Below are 27,558 nucleotides of genomic sequence, written 5' to 3' on the forward strand. Positions count from 1 at the left end.
GAGCTGACTCGCCCAACACTGGAATCCGCAAATATAAAACTATCTAATTATAACAGAATATTTCAAAGAGTTTTAATTTGAAAAACATTTAGTGTTAGTTTGAGTAGGCGTGTTGTTTTGTTAAAGAGTGGGAAGGGCGAGGAGATCTCCTCATGCTGGTCTTGCAGGTTCATAAAAGATCCCATGGGAGCCATGAATTGGTCATAGTGTTGACACGTTTGTGTGTCTGTGTGTTTTATTTACTGCCCTAAGGGGACCTTTCTGCTATGATACATTTAGAAACCCTTCAGTTTAGCCGCTGCTGACAAAGCTTTAATCCCGGGCTGAGCTGACCACCACTTTCAAATCGAAAACTTTCTTCTCAGCAGTGGAGCCTATTCCTCGGGCAGCACAGATCACGTAGAAAACAGGAGAGCCAGCCTTTTCTGTATTCAATATTTAACAAGAGTCTGTTACAGGATACTTCTTACAAGGCTTATGTTCAACCACTCTGTCCACAATCTTCTCTGCAATTCTACAGACGACGTAAACAAACGGAACCGCATCGGTTCACGTGTCGGGAGTGAGACCTGCGCAGTGCATGCCTGCAGGTTAAGTCGTAAATTGATATGAAAGTGGAGTGTGTTGTTCATTAGGACAAGCCTGGAACATATTTGTAGTGCAGATGCTCTCAAACCGTTTTCTGTATTTTTTATTTTTTTTCAGTTATTCTGAGCACATCACCAGCATGTTTCTGGGTTTATTTATAAGCGCGTAGTTCTGGGCAGCAGGGCAACATCTGTTGTGCCTGAGGGTCAGGCACAGCCTCAGCCTGGGGACTGTTTCCCAAACACACATGCATTTCATTTTTACACCCACATCTGTCACTGCATGTGCATGCTTGCCTCTCCAATTGTGTCTCTTTCTGTCTCAATTAGGACTCTGCAGTGCAGCTGGGAGATGATAAATAGTCCCAAGAACACAGACATGCACACACACACACACAGAGGTATATACAGCAGATAGATATATATCCATATATTTTTAAAAAAATGCTATTTTCTAGTAGCTTACACTAGCACTTAATGTCTGAATCTTGTTTAGATTAGTTGAGACACCTCCAAACTTTGAAGCCACCTAAAAGAGAGTTTCCACTGTGTGTAAATGAAGCTCAGTGATTCATGTGGTTAAAGACATTACAAGTGACATGTGGTGTTCATCACACTAATCCAATTCTCTTTATCAGCAGCTTCTGCTGTGTTTTAATGAGCAGTTCTCATAGCGAGGCTCTTACACGGACACAGTGTTGCTGAAAGATAAGCAAATCCTTAACTCTTTTGCGGTGCGCATTCTTCCAAATTTGGTTTTCTAAATGAGAAATCGTGTCTGCAAAGGTTTTAACCTTCAGATTATGAGAAAGAACAAATCATACAAAAATCCTGCATGGCGATTGCGTGGTTGTAATGTATGGATTGGTTATAGAAGGTGATATAAACACTTTGTTTTGTTTTTAACGACCAATTAAGCTGTGGATTAAGAATGAAAGCTGATAGATCATGGGTAATTGAAGAAAAAAAACGAAGATTTGAAGAAGCAAAACAGTGCTCAGACTAGCTAATACAATCTCTTTTTGTATGTACACTAAATGTAACATTACTTTATAGTCTGATCATGAAGCCACAGTTTAATTCCGTTTTCTGCATGAAAGGAGAAGCGTTGTGTTCTTATGTAACGGCTCACTGCATGCTCAGCGTGCTCTGCTCTGGAATAGGCAGTTCAAGTGAGACAACACAAACACTTCAAAGTAACACAAATATTCCCTGAAGCTTTACGGACACACCGGAAATCTGGCGCAGGCTCAACAACGCGCTAGAAGTATGTTCTTGAACACACCTTCAGCCCATTGTGTTCATGTTGGACAAGCAGGGGACAACCTCTTCCTCTTTTTCTACTGTGTTCTGTCCACCACATACAGTTGGTGCAAAATGTCAAAAATCTTGTGAATCTTGCTCCAGGCTTTTTCTGTCACAGCTCTATTCCGATATATGATATATCATTTCATCCGGGCACAAACCGTAATTATTAATGTCTCCTCCACTAACAATTGGCACTTCCGTGAATTTAAAGGGACGCCATCCATACGTAACTAGCCAATGCTGAGTCCCTGATTGGGCAAAGTTCGACCTGGTGTGTTTAATGACCGCCATAGAGGCTCAGATCTACCACACCAGACAAGACCCAAGGTGTGGGCTGTGAAAAGAGGCGCTTGAAACATTCCAGCACATACTGTAGGGTCAAAATGGGAAACGCCTCCAAAGGTGGTAGAGAATGAGAGGGCAAAGATCCTGTGGGACTTCCAGATCCAGACTGATAGGATGGTGATGGAGAACCAACCAGACATTGTAGTGGTGGACAAAGAACAGAGGAAAGCCGTTGTGGTGGATGTGGCAGTGCCAAGCGATGGGAACATCTGGAAGAAGGAACATGAGAAACTGGAGAAATACCAGGGACTCAGAGAAGAACTGGAGAAAGCATGGAAAGTGAAGGTGACAGTGGTGCCTGCGGTAATTGGAGCACTCAGGGCAGCAACCCCCAAGCTGGAGGAGTGGCTACAACAGATACATGGAAAGACCTCAGACCTCTCAGTCCAGAAGAGCGCAGTGATAGGAACAGTTAAGATCCTGCGCAGGACCCTCAAGCTCCCAGGCCTCTGGTAGAGGACCCGAGTTTGGAGGAGAAACCACCCGCAGAAGGATGAGATGGGCGTTGTTTTATATACTGTACATATATATACATATATTCATTCATTCATTTTTTTATGAATATATATATATACATATATATATATATATGTATATATATAAGGTTCTGGTTGATAAATTACAACAAAAAGTGCTGATCTCTTATTGGAGACTCTCATGAATTATGCATGTGCGCATTTTAAAGAGTTTGGGAAGAAGGGGCAACTTCGCTGCTCGACCATTTTCTGTCAGTGTAGCAAATCCAGCAGTCAGCGGTGCCTCTGCAGACACTCGGTGCCAGAGCCGCAGCCGCGTTCACATGACAGTAACAGGTCATCAGTAATGGAAACCTCCCATAATTTCCCTGCTTTCAGTTCACACAAAGCTAAAACACTTTGAATCTGCCTGCCGAAGAAAATGAAAAGAAAACCTACATTATATTCAGTTTTTTTCATTACCAAAAAGCAAAATCATGAACCGTGTAAGACTTCAGTGAACAGCAGATGGTGTTATGACGACATATCAGTTTGACCTTCATTTAGCTTTTTTTCTGTCACAGAAGGACCATAATGATGCTATCTTTGGTTTTCTTTATTAAACATTCAGTTGTTAATTGGATCTTGCATAACGTATCACCAGCTCTTTGTCACCTAGTGTTACCTTTTTCACAGGTTTTTGCTAATTTAACTTTTAATAAATTAAAAATCAATGAGTTACATACTTAAATCCCAACCCCATATTCTTTAAAACGCAAAAGATAAACATTGTTTTTTGTTTCATTATGTTTTATTATGTTTATCGTGTTTTAGTGGTGTTGCACTTCGTCACTGGAGCGCATGCTGCTGCGGCAGTTTTGGGGCTCGGGTGGCTTGCAAGAAGACGGAAAAAAAGGCTTTGGGGTTCAGTGCTCCATTAGATTTGAACAGCTTGACATGGACATTGATAATGTCTTCAATTAAAGTAATGTGGTTGCTGGTGATATGGCAGGTTAAGAAAGTGGATGGATGGATGGATGGATGGATGGATGGATGGATGGATGGATGGATGGATGGATGGATGGATGTGAGTATTTCCTCCCTTATATCACACAGAAAATACTCGTGGATGCGAAGCGCTCAAGCTGAATAAATTACATCAATAAACAGTGAAGTAACTCCCAACAATTTCTATTAATGGTAACGGGCTTGTAGCGGAGATAAAAGAAATATCAGTCAGATTACTTGTAACGTCGTTAGTTACGTGGTTATGCTTAAATCCTGTTCCAACACTGCCTATAATGCTTCAAAAATGAACTTCTGTTTTGTGGTTCTTAACCACAAATGGTAAGATCTAAAAACATGTTTAATGCCAATAAACATTGAAAATGAATTGCAAAACAAAAACTGTGACAAAACTGAACAGATATGCACAAGGGAGATGGAGGAAAACAACTGGATGGTCCCACAGTCTCCTCCACCTCCTTGTTCTCTTCTATCTTCCACATTGTTCCATTGTTTCCATTGGGGAAAACAAATGAATACATGGCAGTGAGAGCTGCAGAGGGAAGAAAAGAGACGGCTGACCTTTGAGAGGATTAAGGGATTTGTTTTAGAACAAAGCTAGAAGGCGATATGGCAGATGGATTCTGGAAAATAGACTATTTTGGAGTGAGACACCCCGATTGCAAAGAGAGCAAGTGTGTGGAAGACAAAAAGGAGAGGATCAGCGAGTTAATGCAAAGGTTTGAGGACGGCAGTCCACCAGGAGGCCCAAAGGTGACATACTCGCACTCAAGAGCGCAGAGCAGTTAGTCACCTAAAGAGGTGTGCTCATGTGATGGATGGCACAGTTATTGTTGAACGCACCAACAATATAATGGCTGCATGTGACCTCTCCTACTCCCTTTCTCCCTCCTTACTCTGTCTTCACCTCTACATTGTATCTCTCATAATGTGACTAATAAAATATGGGATTTTGACTGAATACTTTGGCTTCACATAATACTTTTTAGAAGGAGGTATGCACATGTTTTTAGTTACCATCCCATCATAAAAGGGAGTGTAGGAATATTGATGGTGGAGGCCCAAATGCAATTGTTGGGAGCAAAGCAAAAAACATAAGAATCATTGCAATGATTTAAAGAAACAGCAACATCTACAAATGGTCAGTGAAGGTTATCATTCATTCTGGTGGTGTTGTCTAAATGTTTGTCTCTAAAATTGGCTTCATAGGTCTAAAAGCCATGTCGCACAGCCACTACGTTGATTTTGCACATTTTCCACATATTTTCTTTCGTGATGCCATCATACGTAATTCATAAGTATTTTTTGTTTTTGTCATTTGTTGATGTGCGCAGATGTCCATCGAGGGTTTCGGCTGATGGGTCTTTGCGTGAATATGTGTTTGAGCTGTTCAAAATTTTAGGGGCGGTTGAGAATTACACAGTTTCTTGACATGAAGTTAACATTACATAACTGACACACAAATCTCTAATGAATTGCAAGCGATTCACATATTGTGTGTTCCGGTGTGTAGCGTTTTTCTTTTTAGGAGTTTTTCCTCACCGCTAAGGACTAATGGCAGGGATGCCCAGTTTAGTTTAGTCTGTTTAGTCAGTTAAGTTTGGTATTTTCCTAATGAATTCTATTTATTCATGATCCTTTTGATTTTATGTTTACTTTACAATTACCGGTACGAAGCTCATTGAGACGACTGTTGTTGTGAATTTGGGCTGTACAAATGAAATTGAACTGAATTGAATTGTTCTTTACGTGGTTTATTTATACAAAAGATAGAAATCAGCCAAACACTGCATCCTCTCCTGCATTTCTCACCTTCAGACTCAAACAGAACTTTGTGACGTTTCCTCCCTCCTCCCCAGCTTCCTGATATCTTAGCAAGACGCTCCTATTTGACCTCTAAAAATATGGCGATGGCAGATTTGTGGCTCCTGCTGATAACCAATCAGATGGCTTTTTCGTGCAGGGTGAACAGCCCCCATCAGGTCCTAAATCACATTTTCTCTTCATCGTTCTCTCCCTCGGTCTCTCTGTCTTCTTTATTGCTTGTTGGAGATGGTTTTATTTGGTGCCAGCAGATAGCACAGCAAGTTCCTCAGTGGGCTGTAGAGAGACTGACAGACTGAGAAACTGAACAGATCAAAACCGGATTTATCAGGAAATGTGTCAAAGCGGTGAATACTGCAGAATAGTGAGGCGGTTATCTCAAATAAAGGCCTTAAAATGATCACAGACAGTTGCTCACAGATAAGAGTGGTCAACTCCCCTACATATGCAGGAAGAAGTTATCAGGAATGTTCACTGTAATCGTCCATGTGCTGCTCAGCCCCGGTACACTCACCGAAGGCTGGAACACTCGCAAACAAGTATGCATTCACACACAAGGAAAAACCAAAGCTTTGATCAATAAATAACATCATCACAGGGAGTTCTGCACTCAGGCTTCTGTGCAGGCTGTTTGCAAAGGTGTGTCTTCAGTTTGATGCAAAGGGAAGTGAACTGCTTGTTTCTTCGCCCGCCTTTGATCTGCCCTCTGTTCTCCCACAAAGATAAATCAGCCTCAGTTCAAGGTTAGTCAGAGCCTCAGTGAACCCAAAGCAGCATCAACCCAAGACTGCAGTCATGGCATGGCCGAAGAGCTGATATAAAACAAATCCAGATCTTTTTAGGGAGTAAATCTGTGTTCAGTTCAAAGACCACTCCGTGTTCTAACGTGTATCCACTGTAAAAACTTGGTGCAAAGTGTGACTCATGAAGAGTTTTCAATAAGTGAAACTCAAAGAAATATTCTGCAATTCATGTCTGCTGCCTCTCCTTCAACATGCATTGAATTCACTGCTCGACCGATGCCTGTCCAAAAATGTGTTTAGAAACTACACGCTCCAGATGTATGTGGGAGGAGCTACAGCTCATCTCTACACAGAAGCCTTGACTGTATATCTGATTTAGAATGCATGGAAGACACAGATGATGTTGAGAGATCAGGTTCATTTATCTTAAAGAGCTCTTTAAAAGCACTGGAAAGTATGTCACCGTGTCTGTGTTCATGAGATCATTCAGAGATTCTCCCAGTACGTTGACGTTCACCATCTGCTGCAGGAGTTGCGTGGGAAAAATAGCCCCTTTCAGCGATACTACTCTCTGTGACCCAGTTTGACGCCTTGCTGTCCCGCGTTAGTCCATGGTGGGGAAAAAATTACAAATAAAATTAGAAGACCTTTTTATTGTTGTCTTGGTGAAAAAAAGAAAAATATTGGGAAAATTAAGACTAAAATGATCAGGACTAGAGCCAACTATGTTGGTTTTGGACTCCATCCATTTTTGGACTCCACCCACTTATCATCACATCACGTGCCAAAGCTGAGTCCAGATTGGCTGACGCAACACATCTTCTTTCCCAAAGTTCAGATTTTTTAACTCTCGCTACAACCCAATGCCCAAATCACACAACGCCAAATACACGCCATGTCCGACACTCAAAATGTCCGGCAGGACCTTTGATCGCATCTGCACATTGACTTAACGTTGAGACAGGACGCCCCAAATCACGTTCCGTTTGACTGCAGCTTCAATTCAATTCAATTTTATTTACATACCCTAATATTACAACAATAGTCGTCTAAAGAAGAATTACGTGTTTGGGCTTCAGAGGGAGGGAAAAATGTGGCCTAAAGCTAAAAGCTGTGATTCTTAATATTCTATTGAACTGACTTCCTCTTTTAAAATAAACACTTTTATTTTATTTTTGCTGCTGAACCAACATTTTTACAAATACAGGAGTGGATCTTAATAATATACTTATTGATTATTTAGGCTTTATTTTCTGTACTAAAATGGAACTTTTTTTTTTTTTCTGGTGGAAACTGTTGTGAGCTATCGTTTGATTAAATTTTAAGAAACGTGACAAAATTGGGTTGTTGGAGCTCACCTCTGGATTCTTTCTGTCATGAAACAGCTGCATCTGCAAAACTGTTCCCTCTGTGACAAGAATACCTTCTTCCATGAAACCTTTAGGAACTTCCTTCAATCATGGAGATCACAGACTTTAGACCTGCTGCCTTCTGCGTTTGGTTCGCTTTTAAAAAAGAAATAGTTTGAGGCGCCACTCGCCATTGGGGAATCATGCGAGTTTTTTTGTGTGTAGCAGAGTGCCAAATTCAGTCCGAATCATATTTTTCCCATTTATCTTTGATGAGACAAAGTTTACAACAGTGTAAAAATTGAACATTACATTCATATTTTTTGTCAAAAAGTAAGTGGTAATTAAAGGATTTTCCTATTCTATTGCACCACAAAAGGGAGTTTAAATCTGCAGGTCATTAAAGCCATTCAACAAAAGAATTATTATATTTGTTAGTTAGAAATGTTCTTTGGTTGTTAGTGTTGAGTTAGTTTAGAGTACTTTAAGCATGCAGGATCACTTCACACAGAGATGAAGGACTTGTTAGTTTGTGAGGACAACATGCACACACGTGCACATGCACATGCACGATTGTGATTAAATGGCTGCTGCTCATTTTACTGCTGTGGATCTTTATCTGGTGTTGGACAGACTTTAAAATGAAGCTTTGTGTCACACAACAGGTTTGCTTTCACCCTCCTGTTGAGATCAAAAACTGGAGGTTTTTGGAGTGAGCATTTGCTAAACCGTGTCGTACATGAATGGAACAAACAGAACTGTCACTTTTTCTCGGAAACTTCAGAGAAAAGATGGAATAACTGAGCATTTGTGGTGTTAGTCCCGCTGGCTGCTGTTTGATTCATCATGTTCTATTCAGGTATATTTTTTTACCCCCTTTAATTAGGGCCCGAGCACGGAGTGCAAGGACCCTATTGTAATTCGAATGTTTATTATTATTATTATTATTATTATTATTATTCTACCGGAAGAGTCGCCTTTTTGAGGCCTTTAACATACCCCAAAACTCACCAAATTTGGCACACACATCAGGAGTCGCGAAAAATTTCGTATTTTATAGGAGATTGGCATGGGCGCAGAAAAATGGCTTGATAGCGCCACCTACAGTGACTTTTGTCCCGACGCCCCGCATACGCTTTAACGTACAAGCTTGATTTTTACAGGGCATGTTCTTCAGATGGAGACCTACAAAAAAGTCTGATAGGACCCACCTGTCACTCGCACAGGAAGTCTGATATATTGAGGTCAATATGTCATTTTTGCTTCATTTTGGACATTTGCAGGCCTCACTCTAGAGCGAACTCCTCCTAGAGATTTGTGAATAATGACTCCAAACTTTGGTTTTGTAAACTAACCACATGTCCGATGTTAAATTGCGAAGCTTTTACGTTTTTACGGATGTTTGTGACCGTGGCGGCGCGTCGAAAATGGAGGTCATTTTGAAAACACGCCATGAAAAGAAAAATGGCCATTACTCAGCCATGCAAAATCCAATATTATCCAAAGTTGATATGCATGATTGTAGTCTGACTTTGAACACATCTGCAGTGGAAGAATCTGGAATAGGTGTAGCGCCACCTGCTGGTAAAAGGAAATGACATGTTTTACTTGGAGCATCACTGCTCCAAGTAGGATGAGCCGACACACCTCAAAATGATGTCCACCTGTTGAAAAGCCATTGATGTTTACTCTGATAAAAAGCCATAACTTTCAATGCGGGGGTGTGGTCGTGACAGAGCGGCGAAGTTGGGCGTCTCGCCATGCACACAAAAGTTGCTCTCACGTGCACATTCCTTGTCCAATCTCACTGAAATTCAATAGAGGTGATGAGGCTTCCATTCTGAACCCATGTATATGACAATCTTGGACGAGCTCCATAGCGCCACCTAGATATTGACAAATACATTTTATGTCACATTCTGACCTATCTTTTCTCTGTGCTTTGTCCGACATTCATAAAATTACAACAGGAGATACTCATAAGGGTCTTCTCTCATCGTCTAAAGTTTCATGGGTGTACACCTGACGGTGCCTGCGCAAGCCACCACCAAACAGGAAGTGGTTGATTGCGTTGCAGTCAGATAATTAAAAATTCATAAAAAATCAGCCGTTTGTATCACGAGGCTGAGATTTCAGAATGAGAGGCGTCTTACATATCTCCAACTTAGATACACAGCACTTGCATGGGTGAACAAAAAACGGCTCAATAGCGCCACCTACCATGTTTGTTTTTGAGAGCCCCGCCATGTTCTTTAACATACAAGCTTGATATTTACAGGACATGTTCATCAGATGGAAACCTACAAAAAAGTCTCTTGGGACCAAGCTGTCAGTCGCACAGGAAGTCTGCTATATTGATGTCAATATGTCATTTTTGCTCTATTTTGGTCCTTTGCAGGCCTCGTTCTAGAACGAACTCCTCCTAGAGATTTTTGAACAATGACTCCAAACTTTGGTTTTGTAAACTAAACACATGTCCGATCTTAAATTGCGAAGCTTTTAAGTTTTTACGGTTGTTTGTGACCGTGGCGGCGCGTCAAAATTTGAGGTCGTTTCGAAATCACGCCATGAAAAGAAAAATGGCCATTACTCAGCCATAAATAATCTAATCTGATCCAAATTTGTTGTGCATGATTGTAGTCTGACTTTGAACACATCTGCAGTGGAAAAATCCGAAACAGGTGTAGTGCCACCTGTTGGCAACAGCAAATGACATGTTTTACTTGGAGCATCACTGCTCCAAGGAGAATGAGCAAACACACCTCAAAATGACGTCCACCTGTTAAAAAACCATTGAGGTTTACTCTGATGAAAAACAAATCTTTCAACGCGGGGGTGTGGTCGTGACAGAGCGGCGAAGTTGGGTATCTCGCCATGCACAAATGTTGCTCTCACGTTCACATTCCTTGTCTGATCTCACTGAAATTAAATAGATTTGATGAAACTTCCATTCTGAACCCATGGATATGACAATTTTGGACGAGCTATATATGTTCATAAATGATCATGAAGCATGATCATATAATCAAGCTTCATAGGAAATCAGCCGTTTGTCTCAGGAAGCTGAGATTTCAGAATTAGATGCGTCTTACAAAGCTCCACGTTTGAAAAGCAGCACTATACGTACGAGAAACATTTAACCACCTTAATCACCCTATTGTGCTGAAAGCAAATTTTTGGACATTTTGACTCAAGCAAATATTTTTATCATAACATCTGTTTAGTTTATCAGCACCAAAATAAAAAATATTTACATTTATAAAATGAACTGGTCAACTCTAGGATTTTATTTATTCAATCTTACATCCTCAAGCTTTTCATCAGTCTCCCCTGCTGCAGGAGTGGAGTTAGCCCCCCGGCTGTGTGCTCACATGTAAATTAGCCAGGAGTGGCAGACAGAAAGTAGAACAGTTAGAAAGCCTTGTTCAACACTAAAATACAGCAATTTCCTTTGTTTTGTTTGTCTTTTATACATCCTTAGCACTAATCATTGCTTTTTTATTCATCCAAAATAAAAAAGCAATGATTAGTGCTTTTTTATCTTTTTTTTTTTTTTACAAACAAAATATATGAATGTGCTCCAAAACAAAACCCAGTCTCAGTACACTCCTACAGATGTAACATCAGACAGTAAATGTCTCTTTTATGCTTTTTTAATCAATGCTGCAACTTCTTTTCATTTCCTTTCAATACATCCAAAGAAATTAAACTACAACGACAACAAACACAACATATAGCAAATGTCTCTAAGAAGATTGTGTATATACATTATGTACCACCTTTAAACACCAAATAAATAACAAATCTTTCTCATACAATCACAAAAAATGGAACACAAAATGTAAAACCCAAATTAGAAATTGCAATTTTAAAAAGATACATTTTTCAGCAGCTTTTCAAAATCAATCACATATTTTACTCTTCTGTGGATGAAACAAAGAAGTCCAGAGCAATGTAGCCACTTCTCCAAAGTCTCTGTCACCTTCAGTTTTACACAAAGTCTGTGAAAATCCACCATACATTGGTCACATGTATTCAGAGACCTGCTAAAAGTCCACAATTGTAAAAGCTCTTATATAGACAACTGTTTGTTTGCTTGGAGCTCTAAATATAAAAAAATGCTTTTCTATCACTTAGACACAGATGGAGAACCATATCAACTGGATTAGTAACAGGGAAACATGTTTAGGTTTAAACTTACATCAATAGACAACATGAAGCTGTTCATCACATTTTTGACCTAAACATGTAAACACATCCTTGGCTCTGCGGTTAGGAAATGGTATTTGGGAATCTCTTCATACCAGGAGCCAGCCTGAACATTGGAACATCACCACAGTGCCCATCCAGACTGGGACAGCAACGGGGTCCACTTCACAGCCGTGAGGCTGCTATGTTTAACTCCAGCTGTCCCAGCAAGGGAGACAACTGCAGCAACATCCACTGACCAAGCTGGAAAGCCCTGGCAGAAAAGATCCCCACAAGAAAAACACTGGCTCAGGCAGGCTGGTCAATAAAAAAATATAGTTTTGCCAATGTCTTGCAGCTCGCAGATCAAGTGGTTTAGTTTTCCAGTAATGTCAGTCAAGAATACAAGTTCAGATTCACCATATTCAGCAGATATCTCCACCAATAGCACCTTAAAAATCCTGTTCTGTTTTGCTTTGCAGCTGAGGTTTTTATGATTTTCACAATAGGAGTCATTATATGTCCAGAGCCAATCACTTCTGCACATAAGGCCTACTGGTGAAAGAAGCAGCAGTAATGCAGACATTTTGGAAAGTCTTGGTCAGCTTTACAGTGAGTGATGAAACCTGTTTGTCGGTCAATCATAGCAGGAGCCCCGTCTGCAGGTATGGCTACCAGCTTTTCTAATGGTACCTTTTTCTGCACAAAAACTCCTTCACCATGTTATACATTTCAACTCCTCTTGTAGTTGTCTGTTAGGGCAGATGTGTCAGGAATTCTTCTCTAGTGGAAACCAAAAGCTATGCTGAACTGTTGCCGTCCACAGACTCATCACACTGGACGTTAAACCACCTGCACTTTTCAAGATCCCGGTCCAGCTAATTGGCCAAGTTATCAGACATAGCTGACACTCATCTAGACATTGTAGTGAAAATTGAATGAGTTCTATTGTTCTCATCCTTAGGGACAGTGATAGCAATTATCATCATTGCTTGTTTCTTAATCTGATAAAAACCTTCTTCTACTTGATGAGAAAATGAGCAGGTCTAAACGAGGCTTAGATTTAAGAATTTTTTTCATGCTATATGCAAAAGTCTTTGTCCTTTAAGGCAACAGATTATAGTCCCCCCCCCCCCCCCCCCCCACAGGCTGCTGTCATATTAACATTAGCTTGGAGCTCCAGAATGGACAAGAAAAAACGACGAGAATGGCTCGAGCAGGGCGTTGCTCACGGGGCGGTCGCTCGTGTCAGGCGGTGGCACGTGCTCGGGCCCGCTAAATGCTACTTGTAGCTTTAATTTTTTTTATTTTTCATGTGAGGTCTGAGTGGTGACATTACTCCAATATTTTGTTTTGTTACTTCATTGTTAATTTTTCATATTTATATATTCACAAAGAATGTTGTCCAAAGACAGCAAATCTTAATTTATAATAATCTAAAACAATCTAAAATAATCTATACTAATGACATGGGGGTGGGATAATATCACCTTCACACCTGTTTTACAAACAACTGAAATATATTGGTTTTGTTCTCAGATTTTTGGACAGACGTTGGCACTGACAATATTAAAAGGCTGAAATCCACAGATCAAACTACATTATGGAGGATTAATCTGACAGTTTTCCTTGTCTTTTGACACTGAAAGCAAAGCTGGACAGCCGATGCTCCTGAGTGTGGATCAAACTGATTTGGGAGTCATTGGTACAATTGACGATCCTTTAATATTGCAGCCTTGAGGTTATTTCATCAGCACCGAGTGAACTCAGGAGCACAAACACAAACTGACCAACATCTGATGCATCATTTCTTCATGCTGATAGTCTTCATGCCAAGGTAGTGCCCAGATCCATTCTTTTTCTATCCACATGCAGGACACGAGAATCCTCCAATCAATCATGCAAACACACCAAGGTCTAAAGAGCTGCTGGTGCATTCTCTGCGCCTCAGCAATCTCATGCTGTCACAGTTATATTAGCTGCAAAAAGAAAGCTCAAATTCCCTTTAGACAGACTTACTATCAAAATGTTTATAAAAGCTTCTTTTAAAATGCTTTATTTGTAAAGAAAGAGCTGGTATGAAAAAAAATATTGGACCCCACTGAGACAAAAGAAGGTTTTTTCTTTTTTTTATTTGTATGTAACAAAGATTCTATTTTTGGTTCCATTCTGCAGCTCAGAAGATTGATGATGAAGATTGATTTACATAGATGTGTGTAGTGATGAATAAATAATCAACACATTGCATTAGCAGCAAACAATTAGTGTCAAACTCACAAATTGAAACTACATCCAATGTTTCCATCATAAAAACGAAGAACATGTATAAATGGACAGATAATTCACCCAGAGGTGCAGACTTTTATAAACCGTCTAAAGTTTGTTTACCTTTGAGAAATATACCATACACGTAAGGAAGCGTAATCAGATGGAAAATGTTACTAACACAATTCTCAAAACTTGTTTAAAGATTTAAGGCAAATCCTTCAACTGTATCTACAAAACTCGTAAAAATTTAGCAATTTTCTGCAAATGTTGGTAGATAATTGGTCAAATCGGAGACTTTGTTTCCATTTAAACTAAAATGTCATAAAAAACCCAGAAAAAAACAAATTTGATGCCATCTTTCTGATTTTAGAACGACATGGGTTAATAAGACTTTCCTTTTTAAATCAAAGAATAACAGTCTTTAAATAAACACATTTAAAAAACTGAAGGAAAAATATTTTTTTCACCTTAATAATAAAATAATCATTAAAACCTAATTATCATTTGTTACAAAAAGAAATTTTTTTTAAGAAAGAGGACAAATACTCTCCAAAAGAAAACAAAAGGTTTTTTGTGATGGACACTATTTTTACTGTAATGATGCATCCTACTGATAAATTGTTAAATATGTATTATAAAAATTTAGTCTTTAATGAATTTATTCATTAGTGGTGTGAATGGCAGTGGGTTAATTAACTTTTTATATGCTTGTGCTCTGATCTTCAAGAGTTCTAAAATGAGAACTAAAACAACGTCAACTACATGTTCAATGACATTTAATTCAGGTTGAGGCTTTGTGTTTTCCCTTCTGGATATTAGCTTTCTTTGGTGGCTACCTTTCAGAAGCCGGGGGTTTTTCTATGTGATTGTGGTGCTGGAGATTCGGTGCTATGCCGAGAAATGGATATTTTACTGGCCAGGTATATCTTTAAACAATCAGAGGCTTGATGAATTGGCTCAACGGCTGATGTATGGCCGGAATGGAAGAGGTATTTGGAAAAGGTTTGAGTCAGGGAAATGCACCTCATCAATCAGCATGATTAAAGGTTTTGGCCAGCCTAAAACAAACTCAACACCGAGAGGGCCCGGCCTTAAAGGCACAGTCCACTTCATAGAAGCCCAGCAGTGAAACTGAGTCTGGGTGTTGGTCCCTCAGACTGACAGAAAGACCACTTTCACGGATTTGTGTTGTTCTGCGGAGGTGTTTAGGGCAAGACGGATGGACCAAAATAGGCCGGCGCTGTCATGAATATGGTCCCTCAGGTGTTTGGGTATCAGAGTATCGAATATGGGTGTTAAAGCACCAGGCTTCTGCAGTTCAAGTGTTACATAAAACTGCTGCAACCCTCCAGCTGACGATAAAGCATGAAGGAGTGAGGTGGACAATAAAAACTTGCCACCTTTAATAATACCACTCTGACACACACTAACATGTGATTCATCAACCACAGCAGAAACTCCCAAACACACACAACAATCTGCACACTGACCATTAGCATGTTATATGCAAGCCCCATGGCCAAATCCACTGCGGCCCAGGCCCTCTCCTGATAAATGCAGGTTCCCCTCAGCAGCTTTACATATTTAAAGTGTCTAATGGCATTCTGCAAATCCCTTAGTACAGCACAAGTAAACATATGAATTAAATTAAATTTACATTTAGAAAAAAGAAAGAAAAGGAAAAAAAGAAAAATACACCAGTATGCCTGTGTTAAATAAAACACATAAAAATTATGAATTTGCAAGTTTCTTTACATGTACATGCAAGGTTTGATTTTAATTTTTACAATTAAAAATTCTATTAAATGCAATAAAAAATTTATGAAAAAACAGGTTTAATGACAAAAAATAAGATTCTTTCTGTAAAACCTTGTTAGAGTTAAACTAGCGGTCTATAACCGCTTTTTATTTTATTATTCAGATTTGAAGAAAATGCCAATGATTTGAATACAGAAATGGTTTGTTAGTTAAGTTTTGTCATTTATGTTTTAGATTGTTAAACTGAGGTGATCTAACGTGACCAGATATTATCTTATGTTTTCTTTTTGGACCACTACTGAGATGACACTATACCAAGAGGCATTGAGAGGTTTACCGTTCTTCCAAAATGCATACGTCAGATAATTAGGCAAAGTTATGGATATAAGGTTTGATCTAGTGTTTTATTAACAGAATACTCAGAGGCAAAGTTCTTCAAATATAATTTCAAGAATATATGCTGCAGGAGCAGGATCTTGTTGACACAGAACACATTTTATTTTGAAAGGAACCGGTTTGTGCTGCTGTCAATGGCAATATGAAAAACGTTAACACTTTTATAATTCAGTTAATTTTAATATTTATGAGCTCCATTTAAAAAATGTATTGCTTAATTGCAACAAAAGTATTTATAGATTTTTTTAAACGATGAAGTGTTAATTTGCAGCTCTGCTAAATTTTGGTTTGTAAGAACGCCAAGTGGTTCTCTTAGCATTAAAGCTAGCAGATTTCAGGATTAAACCTATATTGTCATTTTAAACAGAAGACCTGAAAAGTTTTTTATTTTTATCTTTTATTTTTAGTCTGGATTAGAGCGTAGTACCACAGATTGCACAATTCTAACACTAAATTGGATGTTATATTTAGCCTTATCATATTTTACATGAAAAAAAAGTAAATGAAGTATTTTTTTTCTTTGCATTCACAATATAACAAACAAGGCAGTAATTTTTCCTGATAAAACCGGATTTTTTTTCCACCTGAACCTTCCCAACTGAAGTTCTCTGCTAAGCAAAATCTTAAATCGTGTAAATGAGAAAAAAAAAAGCTAATTTGCGGAAAAGGACCGTTGCCTTTTCTGCTTTGCTGATGTTCTAATCTTCCTAATATTCATTTTAAACATTGTGACCAAAAAATTTATGGAATTTTGCACTCCACCACGCTTCCTCTCAGCTTTCATCGACTGTCACCTCTCCATTAGCTTCCGGGTAAACTTAGAAAAAAGAAGTGTGGTAGATCATTCTTCTGTCTCAATATTGATATCCCACACTGCTTCAGGCCCTGAAAAGGCAGTAAGGAAGGACCGAGACTTGGATCCGGCAGCACCAGCACCACAACCACCTCCATCTAAGGACTCAGCTCCACCAGCATTACAGCAACCACCTCCATCTAAGGACTCACCTGCACCAGCACCACAACAACTACCGCCAGCTAAGGACCCAGCTGCAGAACCACAACAACAACCACCAGATTTGGCCCCAGAAATTCCACCATCTGACCAGCTGTGGGCGCCCCCTGCTACATCTACTCCCAGTGAAGAATCACTTTCCTTTTCGTCCCCCTCACTTTCACCCATGGCCCTACCTAGCCATTTTGATAGCCTCATTAAGTCAGGAATTAAGATGGCTCCCCTAACACCTGTGAGCCTCACACCGCACAGGAGCTCTCCTACCCCTCCAGCGCCCCCTCCTTATCCTTCACCCAAAGTCCCTCCAACACGGCCTTCATCCAAACCCCCTCCAACACGCCCCCTCCGTCGTTCACCCAAATCCCGTCCAGCTCCCACTCCTCCCGGTCCATCACCCAAACTACCCTCAACTCAACCTCTCCTGCGCGCCTCTAGAGGTGCTATTCCCCGGAGCTAGGATGAAACGGGCCCCCAGTGTCCTAGGAAAGGTTATGTCAAACTGGGGCCCTGTGATGAACAGCTTCCTTCTGGTGCTATACCTGTAGTTGCACCACGTAGAATGCAAAAAAGGGCAGTTAGATTGTCCAATCAAAGAAATCTAGAAGTATGATCACATTAGTCCTGTGCTCAGGTCTCTGCACTGGCTCCCTGTACCTCAAAGAATAGACTTCAAAGCAGCTCTGCTTGTGTACAAGTCTCTCCATGGCCACGCACCAAAGTACATCTCTGACATGTTAGTGCCATATGAACCATCTCGTACTCTGAGGCCGGCCTCCTGTTGATTCCCAGAGTCAGAACTAAACAAGGGGAATCAGCGTTTCAATATTCTGCAGCTAAAATCTGGAACAGCCTCCCTGAAGGCGTAAGACAGGCCTCTTCTGTGTTCATGTTCAAATCTAGACTTAAAACATTTCTGTTTAGCCGTGTATATTACTGAAAGGTCCTATCTGCACTTTTCTTTCCTTCCTTTCTTTTTAAATCTCTTTTTTTTTTTTTTTTTCTTTTTTTTTTAAAGTAAATTTTATGTTGATTATTTCTATGATGTATTGTGATTTTAATGCATTTTTCTGTTTTGTGAAGCACCTTGAATTACTTTGTGTACGAATTGTGCTATACAAATAAACTTGCCTTGCCTTGCCTTGCCTTCTGTCCTTCTTGAGCTTGTGTTTCTCTTATTTTTTCTCTTTTCTTGTCAAAATGGCAGACTATTGCATACCTTCTTTCTTTATATTTTTTTTTTGTTTGTTAAAAAAACAAAAACAAATAGACTGCAGAAATGGCATTTCAATCGTAAAGATTAGCCTCAAGATTAAAAATCCTATTTCTATAAATTGAGAAAAATGTTGACTCGCATCATATCATTATGCCTCATGCAAAAACAGTGTGCAAAGCCTTGTATTCCTTCTCAGCATTGTATTCCTGTTCTTTGAGCTTTGACCTGAGATCTGACTGTGGTCGCAAAATCTGGACTTATGGAACTGGTGATCACAGGCATGGAGAGCTGGAATTTAAAACAGCAACTTCACATTTAAAAAAAGGTTTTGGTATATGTTTTTTTGGGGGGGTTCAGATGCAACAAACAACCTTAGCAATGCTGCACAACAGCAATGCTATAAAACCTCATGACAAAACTTTCAAAGATAACCTAATCTGCCTTAGCAGGGAAGTAGGATAAAGATAGAGAACCTTTGCTTCCGCCATGGTTTGCAATATCCACCTGCCCTCTGGGGATGAAAGTGACATCCGTACAGAAAGAAAAATGAATTAGAAATTAGGCTGATGAGAAATGATAAGATTGAGTAGGCAGAAAACGGAGATATAGGTGTGAAAAGTGAAGGCACTGCAGATCAGAGCTGATGCTGCCACAGCAGATCAAAGGTTTCTCTAAAGACGGGGAGGCGGGGATGTTTGATCCACAAAAGTTCACCAACTAGGGTCCATTTTATCAAGCTTGTTACATGTTCTGGTACAGGAAGAACAGCATGTGCTGCAAACATGCAACTGTGTGATGTTTTCAATATCCCAAATGGTTTCTAGTACTTGAAAACAGCTGTTGTAGAAAAATGCTTTTTAATCATCAACACCCATTCACTTTTTTTTGGAAAAAATCCGAAGGTTTGATGTCCTTCACTTCGCGCTGAGTCTGTCACAGAAAAATACAACAGTCTGCTGAGGCCTTGACCTGTCTGGCTGACTGCAGAACAAGCGCGGCACGAAGCCTCGCCTCAATTAAAGCTCGACTATCGGCAACAATACATCAAAAAAAGCAGGACTGACCAGAACCAAAGCAGCAGCAGTATTTCACTGAAAGATAGGTTATATCTGCTGATCAGCCACACAGAAAAATCCTAAAGGACCTGGCTGAAGACATCAACATTCCAATGTCCTTTAAAAAAATGTTTACTGGCAACCCTCACAGTTAGGATTTTTTTCACATTTTAAGCTTTACTTAAAGAAAAAAAATCTTCAATTCTCAAGACTTCTGGGTTATAAGTTGTATAATTTTTGATGCTAGCCGGAGATGCGATCCTGTCTGCAGCCAGATTTTTCTAAAAAAATAAAAAATAAACAAGAAAGGGAACAAACCTCCAAAGAAAGAGCAAAGAGAAACAGAAATAGAAAACTTTTTGGGAGCACCGTCAATGAAGGCCGGACCGAGTAAACAGCAAACATTACAGCGTATTAAAAAGCAGGCTCTTACCTAGGACGCCTAGACGGTAGTTAACGGTAATGACAATCACATTCCCGTAGCTGGCCAGGATGCTGCCGTCAAACATATTCCCGGTTCCTTCCATGTAGGAGCCCCCGTGGATAAACACCATCACCGGCTTGGGGCTTCCGCTCTCTCTAATGTCTGGAGGATGGGGGGGGGGGGACAGGAGGAGGTGGAACAAGCAGAGCGACTGATTAGATGACAGATTGAATGTGACAGCCTGAAATGAAATTTTAATGCTTTTGGAGGCTGTGGCCACCTCTTTAATTGTATTTATTTTTTTCTTGAGTAATCTTGGCAAACTGGCTTTTCAACATGGAGACCTTGTCAGTTTTAGGCATCAAATCATTCATTTTACCACATAAAGCCATGACATGTTTGTGGTGTTTGGAAAATGTTTTATTTAGCAACTTATTTCAAGCTGAGGGCGCCGCAGGGGTTAATGAAGCGGGATAGTTAAGGTAATGAGTTTTTGGGCAAAAGCTGCAATCTGAACTGTCACAACAGGCTGAGATAAAACTTCTGTAATTAAGATGGGGGGAAATGTAATAGAAAATAGCATATCTGCTTTGTCAATTTCACCAGAAGATCGTGTGTGGTTGAAACAAATTTGAAAAGTACTCATAGCACAGACTTTGTGTAGACTTTGTGGGGACAGAAAGATCTAATATGATGCTTGCACCAGAAAGTATGAACATTTGAAACTTTGTGAGAACATCTGTTTTTGTGAATAATTAGAAAAACTGCAAAGACTGAACTAATATTTGTATTTTCTGATCATAACCTACTTTATTTGTTTATTCAACATGAAAGCTAGCAACCATTTCCTTATAGATTGTTCATTGCAGCAGGAAGCTCAACAGCTTGTGAGTTGTCAATAGATCCCTAAATTAACATTTCTTCAGAGGACAAAAATTTGGTTTTTGTTTGGAGGGATGTTATGATTTTTGGGTCATTTGTGTGGCCTAAATTTATGTAGGGTGCACTCTTTTCTTTACCGTATTTTCCACACAATAGGGTGCACAAAAGGCGCACCGCCAATGAATGGTCTATTTTTAATTTATCAGGCGCACTGAACTTAAAGTACACATTAAGTGACAAGAAAGTCAGGAATACGTTTGTTTGTCTGTCAGTCAGTCAGACTTTATTATCTGCGCTCACAATCATCCCAGAACTTGTTTGTAACTTGCTAAACACTGGCCTTGTTTGAGGCGTTGCCGTGTTAGCGTGTTCGCAACCTCTTTAAGTTCCAACCTTGTTTGTAACATGTTTGTAACATGTAATAAAAAAAACAGACTGATAACACTGATACCGTAACGCCCAACCCCAACATTTTGACAGAGCACCGTGTACCTCATTAAATCACTTCAACAGGTAGGCTCAGTGGCCTTGTGGAAGAGTGTCCGCCCTGTGACTGCAATGTTGTAAGTTCAAATCCAGGCCAAGTCATACCAAAGACTGTAGGGGTTAATCCGCCAAATGGCTCCCGAACACGGCTGTGTCTGCAGCTCACCGCTCTCCCAGGGGATAGGTCAAACGCAGAGAACAAATTTTACACACTAAGGTGTGTGACAGCTAATGGTACTTTAACTTTTAACTTTGAAGACAATGAGAAGTAATCCAAGATGCTCTGGAAGGTCCACTTTCATTTTTTTGAAGAAAAAAAAATGAGACTCTTAGGTGTTTCATATAGAGTGGAAAACCTGGTAAGTCTTTGTTAGCCTTCCCACATGTTTAGTTGCATGTGTTTGTGTTTAAGTTAGCCACAATCATGGGATTGGATCAGGATTTAATTTAAATACCTGCTGCCACTAGTTACCTCTGTGTACACTGGCCCAGTATTGTAGATTTTTTGCACTATCTCTAGGAACCTGAGACTGAAACCTGTAAATCCAGGGATAACACATTTGTCTGGAGGACATCTGAGTATGAGTCAGAAGCCTTTTTACTTTCAAATAGGTTTTTCTTGTTTTTATGAGTTCTGCGTGGGAAGTCCTGCACATCACAGATGATAAAACTGTCAGGGAAATCTTTTCTTATGAAAAGTTTTAATAAAGGATATGTACGACAGGAAAAAGATCGGCTGTCACAGTAAGCATACTTGAACTGAGACAAAATAACAGTTTGTTCCAAACGTTAAAGTTTAAAGAGATGACAACTAAAAAGTTCTGCTGAGACCATTCTCCACAAGTTCCTGTTTGTTCAGATGTGAGCTTAAATGCTCAGGAGTCGATTGAGCTGAAATCGTTGAATCTTGCGCTCTACATTCCTGTGCATGCCTGAACTGAAAATGCGCTTCTGCTGGTGTCAAATTCAGAGCCACCCAGATGAGAGCCCATGAGATGATCCAGCTGTCCTCAGAATGAAACTTTTCCAAATTCAGAACCGATTTCCAGTGTCTAATCTTATTTTAAAGGATTTTGATAAATTGGTGCCTAATTACAGCATTGTTACGTTTAGCAGAAAGGCGTTTCCAAGACAGCGACTATTTCGTAATAGTCACGTCATTAGACTCATTGCCATGAAGTTTGGTGAATTTCACTGCCTGCTCCATACGTCACTTCCAAATTTGAGTCCCTGATTGGTCAAAGTTCAGCGTGGTTTATCTGGCGACGGGCATTCAATGGCCACATGTCCTGTGCATAGAGTCCGAAGATTGTTGTGAAAAATTTGTAACTATGCGCGAATGCAATAGTTTTGAACACGGAGGCCTGACACATGCACTTACACATATTTACATTAGGGGTGTGTATTGGCAAGATTCTGGAGATACGATAGGTATCCCGACATTGTAACGGAACACATTTTCTTTCTTTTTCTTTTTTAAATATGACTCTAAAAACTCTACCTGAATTTCCATACGTCTTCCAATGTAATAAAATTGTCAAATTCAGTTTATTTAATGTTCACAATGTTAAGCACTGCAACTGTGTCTCATATGTAAATTGGTTTTACCCAGGCAAATTCATAGTGCTTTTATTTTGGTAACTTAAAAAAACAGAAAGGGAACAGTCAACATTGTCTGATTTCCACAACAAAATATCTTTTAGTATAAGAAAATAAAATGGAATGAATGTGCCTTCACCAATAATGTTCTAAAAGTTTGATTAAGTTAATAAAGTGCTGTTTATTTTCAATATTGATTAATGTAGCTTCTCTATTAAACAGTTCAGGAACCTGAAAGGTACTGGTAAAAAAAATAAAAAAATACACTAATTCTTTCCAGAAACAATAAAGTGTGATTATGATGAGGCAGCATGACAGGGTGTAGGGGAGCGCATTAAAGTGGCAAAGATGCTTTGTTTACATCACAGTCTGCTATGCACTGTTGCAGCTACGCTTTCTCACGCAGAAGTAAACTAGTAACTGTCATCGCCACGATGTCGGGTTTTTTTCACAGCATTGTACATGTCAATCTGATTGATCAGGTCGCTAAACTAGAATCCATTGCTAGGAGGTTCTGCAGAACTTAAGCCCGCTTTGCTGATATCATTTTGGCCGATGCTAACTGCATTGGCCGATGCTAAGTGCATTAGCCGCTGTGAAGCTGCACTGCTTCACTCGTTCTTATCTGAGCCTCTAAAAAGCACTGCAATCTGCGTTTTTATATGCTACTGGCAGCAACATGGCACAGAGTTTCGGTTCATCTCTCATAACAATGAAACCAGCGGCCTCTGGTTGAGGTCTTCCTGTTGTTTTGTGCAGAGTACAGTTGCTCAAAGAGGCTCCGTGTGCTCTGCTGCCAACTAGTGGTCAATCTTCAATTTATTTAGGTTGAAGTGGAAAACTAGAGTCAGACACTGAAGGATGATTTTAAATAATTAAATAAATAGCTTCCTTACAGCATTTTGAATCGGTCCAAGTATCGCCAAATGAACTATCGCGATATAATGCAGAATCATTTTTTCTAAAACCCCTAATTTACATAAACTTTTTGTTGGAAGTGGTCATCATGCGTTGGCGAGGGTGTGTATGTAGGTTTGTAATTTAACTAGAATTTAGTAGGATTTAATTTCATCAAAGCCGTACTCATATTTAGGTTGTAGTGAGTTTATCGGTTCAACTAATCCAGCGGAAACGGAAAACAAAACAGCCAAGAGACGGCTGCTGCTTGTCTTCCAGACCCAGTTGGTTCACCGTCAACCCTTCACTTCAGCCCTCTTTGAGATGGTGTCACAGTGTGACGGTTTAGATGGAGCTTTGGGCTGACAAAGCTTCAGTGATTAACACAGCTCAAAGCTGGGATGTGAGTAAACTCATCCGGGGACCGTAAACATTTCCAAAGGACTACAGAACTACACTGCACTCACCTTCATCTATCAGAGGAGAAGGTTTTCATTTGGCTTCTGAACCATCTCTATATTTTAATCAGTGAAGCACGGTGGACCCACAGGGGGCTGATCGAGTCCAAGGGGAGTTTGAAATTAACTAACCTAGAAAAAAGGCTTCCTCTGAGACCTTCAATCGCCTCAGCAGTTCTGCAGAAAGATGTTGTTTTTTTTTTTTAAACCTTCTGTGTTTACAGCCCTTTTTCAAAACAGAGGACAATCAAATTATGTAAAGACTGTGAGCAAAACTGTAGCTCTAATGGAATTGAATGGATGTTTTACCGATATGAATGTGAGGTAAGAGCCCATCCTCCATCATAATACTCATTGTAATATTTCCTTCAGTCCTTAGAGTTTTAAGGAAACTTAATCAGAAATGTTTTTCCAAAAATAATGTAAATGTAATGTTTAAATTGAACTGAACTAACAGGATATGGAAAAAGATAGAGAAAAGTCAAAAGAAAATATCTGCATGCAACGTGTTTTTGAGTTAAGTTATATTTCACTGCATTTTTTACCTTTGATAAATTGAACCTAGTAAATAATGTCTTTGAGATGTCCCAATTGTTTCTCTCTTAGTTTTGCTTAATTGTGGTGCATCATAGTTCCTAAAACTTTTCAATCTTCAATTTATTTCAGGATTTGCACGGCAGCAGAGATCCACGGAAAACCTGACTCTTCTGAAGAAATCTCATTTTTGTGCTTTCATGTGTTACTTTCATATTTTACCTGCCTAATTTGTGTCTTCTATTAATCATTTTGAATTTGTGTTTATATTTATTCATATCATCCCAGTTTTATTCCAGTTAATCAGAATTTCAGATTGGTTAATGCATTTTTTATTCTTTTGTAGTTTTATATTCATTTTATTGTTTCATTATTTACTCAGTCAGAGCCCTCTGCATCCGGGATGTCATTGGTTCTGGCCGCAGGGGTAGTTTTTTAATGTTACCACTGCCGGTGGGTGACCCCTCCTGACACTGACGGCTATCTTTTGATCGCCTTCCCTTTCCTTTTCTTTCCTGTTATAGGAGGTTTGGGAGGTCATTTGAATGCATTTTTTCTGCAAAAAAGTTTCCATGAGAAAAGAACTGACTGAAGATAAATCTATACATTCTTATTTGGACTCTTGACATTGATCCAGCATTGTCACTGTCTGTGCATTATCTTAAATCTAGATGTCAGAGTGTGGTGGGGAACCACTGCAGCACAACAGCTGTGATCTTCGCAGTAAATGGAATCAGCTGTTGAAATGTTTACGACAGCCACGAAAGTAGACAAGAAAACCACAATGGTTGTGATGTCAGCTTTGATGGCGATAACTATGACAAATACAATAGCAATGGTGGCAAACATGCCAGTAAAATCAATTTATGATATTTTCAGAAATTACTCAAGTTTCTCATTGAAGGCAATTCCAATCCCAAGCAGCGATGATGACAATAATAAAAGATGCCATAGCAGGGCTCTTTGTCACACTGAAAATGATGACTGCTCTATCCCAGTGGCAGGGGCAATGATGGTGGCGGCGTGGAGATGACGTCACTCGCCACCAGAATACGTCTGACAGTTATTACAGCTGGCATGAGTCCTGTCTGCATGCTAACAGCTTTGACAGTGAAAATGTTGATTCTCATCACTTGAAGTTAGCCACCTTAGCATCCCACAATCATGTCTGCTGACGGAGGTGGCTGAGGACAGTGGTGATGCTGAAAACACATTATAAACACAGCTGCTGGTGGGCTGCAAACAGCGTTTCCTAACTGATTTTTCTTCCCATTTCCCCCATTATTCAATTTCAATTGGAGGACTAATTGGGCTTTATTATATTTATTGCAATTTAATTAATCTGCTCACAGCACAAGGCTGGTTCAAGACCCTTTAGACTGACGAAGATGGAGATAATGCCTACAACCAGCAGGGGCAATCCTGTAATGATTGTAACATCCAATCGTATAATTAAAAGAAGTAAAACGACAATATTGACCACAGAAAGAAAACCTTTGAATGTGTGTGGTGCATTTTCTAAGTACTAAAGTCTTAAAATGTAATCCTATAAATGTGGCCTACAGATAGACACCATTATTTAAAGCGGATTAATTCTCCTGGTTCAATGAAATACATACACAATGATACATACAATATGTAAAATTAGAACACATTACAAGCTAAATTAGTTTAGAAAATTAAGATGATTTTCTATGACCCTTCGATGAATTTATTTTAAAGTAACTGGCAAAATTTGACCTAAGCAAGCAGCTTTGTCTTTTTTGTTTGTTTGTTTTGTGTTCATATCGATCAGACAACAGGCTTCTTATAACACTTTTACGCTAAATACTGTTTATTCACGCATGTCTGCCACCTGCAGTTGGAAGAGGCTTGGTGCGAAGTGTCTAAATGAGGCAAATCTTGCTATTTGGGCACTAAACGGAAAAGGTTCAGTTAATTGCAACCATCCTTGCAATGGTGGATATGGATTATCCTTATGTCAAGAGATAATTATGTGGTTTATCTTTATTTAAGAAAAAAAAACAAAAAAAACAGCAGATGTCATCAGGTGTTTTGCCTTGTCTGGGTTAAACCAGGCTGACAAATACGAGTCCCTGATTGGTCAAAGATCGACAAGTTTTAGCTGGCAATTGCATTCAATGGCTGTAATTTAAACATAGAGCCCCAAAACAGTCGTAGCTACTCTTAAATGCAAAAGTTTTGTACGCAGAGGCTTGAAAGCCTCATTTACAAAGACTTTTTACTAGAAGTGGCAGTTAAGCGCGCTGCTGAGGGCGCTGTGAACGTAGCTTTAGAGCCAGAAAATGAAAATAAAAGGACAAGTCAAATCTCACTATTTTATTACCATTTACACGTTTTACAAAAATTCTTGTAACAGTTTAATGAAAAACTCTACAAAACTGCATAACTGATGGCATCAGCTTTTTTCCAGTTTTTAGTTGCACTTTTATTCAAGTGACATTTTGGGGATTTTGTTCACTAGGGGCACCTTGTTTTGACTAAAAAGAAAGGAGAAATTGAGACGACAACATTTTGGGTGGGATTCGACTTTTCCAGCTGTCCTGAAACAAGAAAAGCTGGCAAATGTTTCTCTGAGAATAACGTCAGATTGGAGCAGATTTTTGTTTCCTCCAGCATGAGGCTTTGATCAAAGACGGTCAGGTGTTTTTTAGATTCCGGGAGCAAACCCTGAGAGATGCCCTCAGGCTGCTGCAATCTTTGGTATCCACTCCCTCTGCCTGTGTATAA

The 27,558-nt window shown here is 39.5% G+C and overlaps 1 protein-coding gene across 4 annotated transcripts in view; it reads right to left on the reverse strand.

Moving 5' to 3' along the window:
• The window catches only part of nlgn1 (neuroligin 1), a 368,401-nt gene that overhangs the window by 196,266 nt on the left and 144,577 nt on the right, over nucleotides 1-27,558 (reverse strand). For 3 of the 4 annotated variants that reach the window (XM_020701552.2, XM_020701548.2, XM_020701544.2), the window contains one exon: nucleotides 19,961-20,113. The exons of the other annotated variant lie outside the window; for it this stretch is intronic. In XM_020701552.2, the coding sequence (XP_020557211.1) occupies nucleotides 19,961-20,113 (153 nt within the window). The remainder of the gene's footprint in view (nucleotides 1-19,960; nucleotides 20,114-27,558) is intronic. 4 annotated transcript variants of the gene reach the window in all.

The sequence above is a fragment of the Oryzias latipes genome, chromosome 4 (genome assembly GCF_002234675.1).
Source record: "Oryzias latipes chromosome 4, ASM223467v1".
NCBI classification, from domain to species: Eukaryota; Metazoa; Chordata; class Actinopteri; order Beloniformes; family Adrianichthyidae; genus Oryzias; species Oryzias latipes.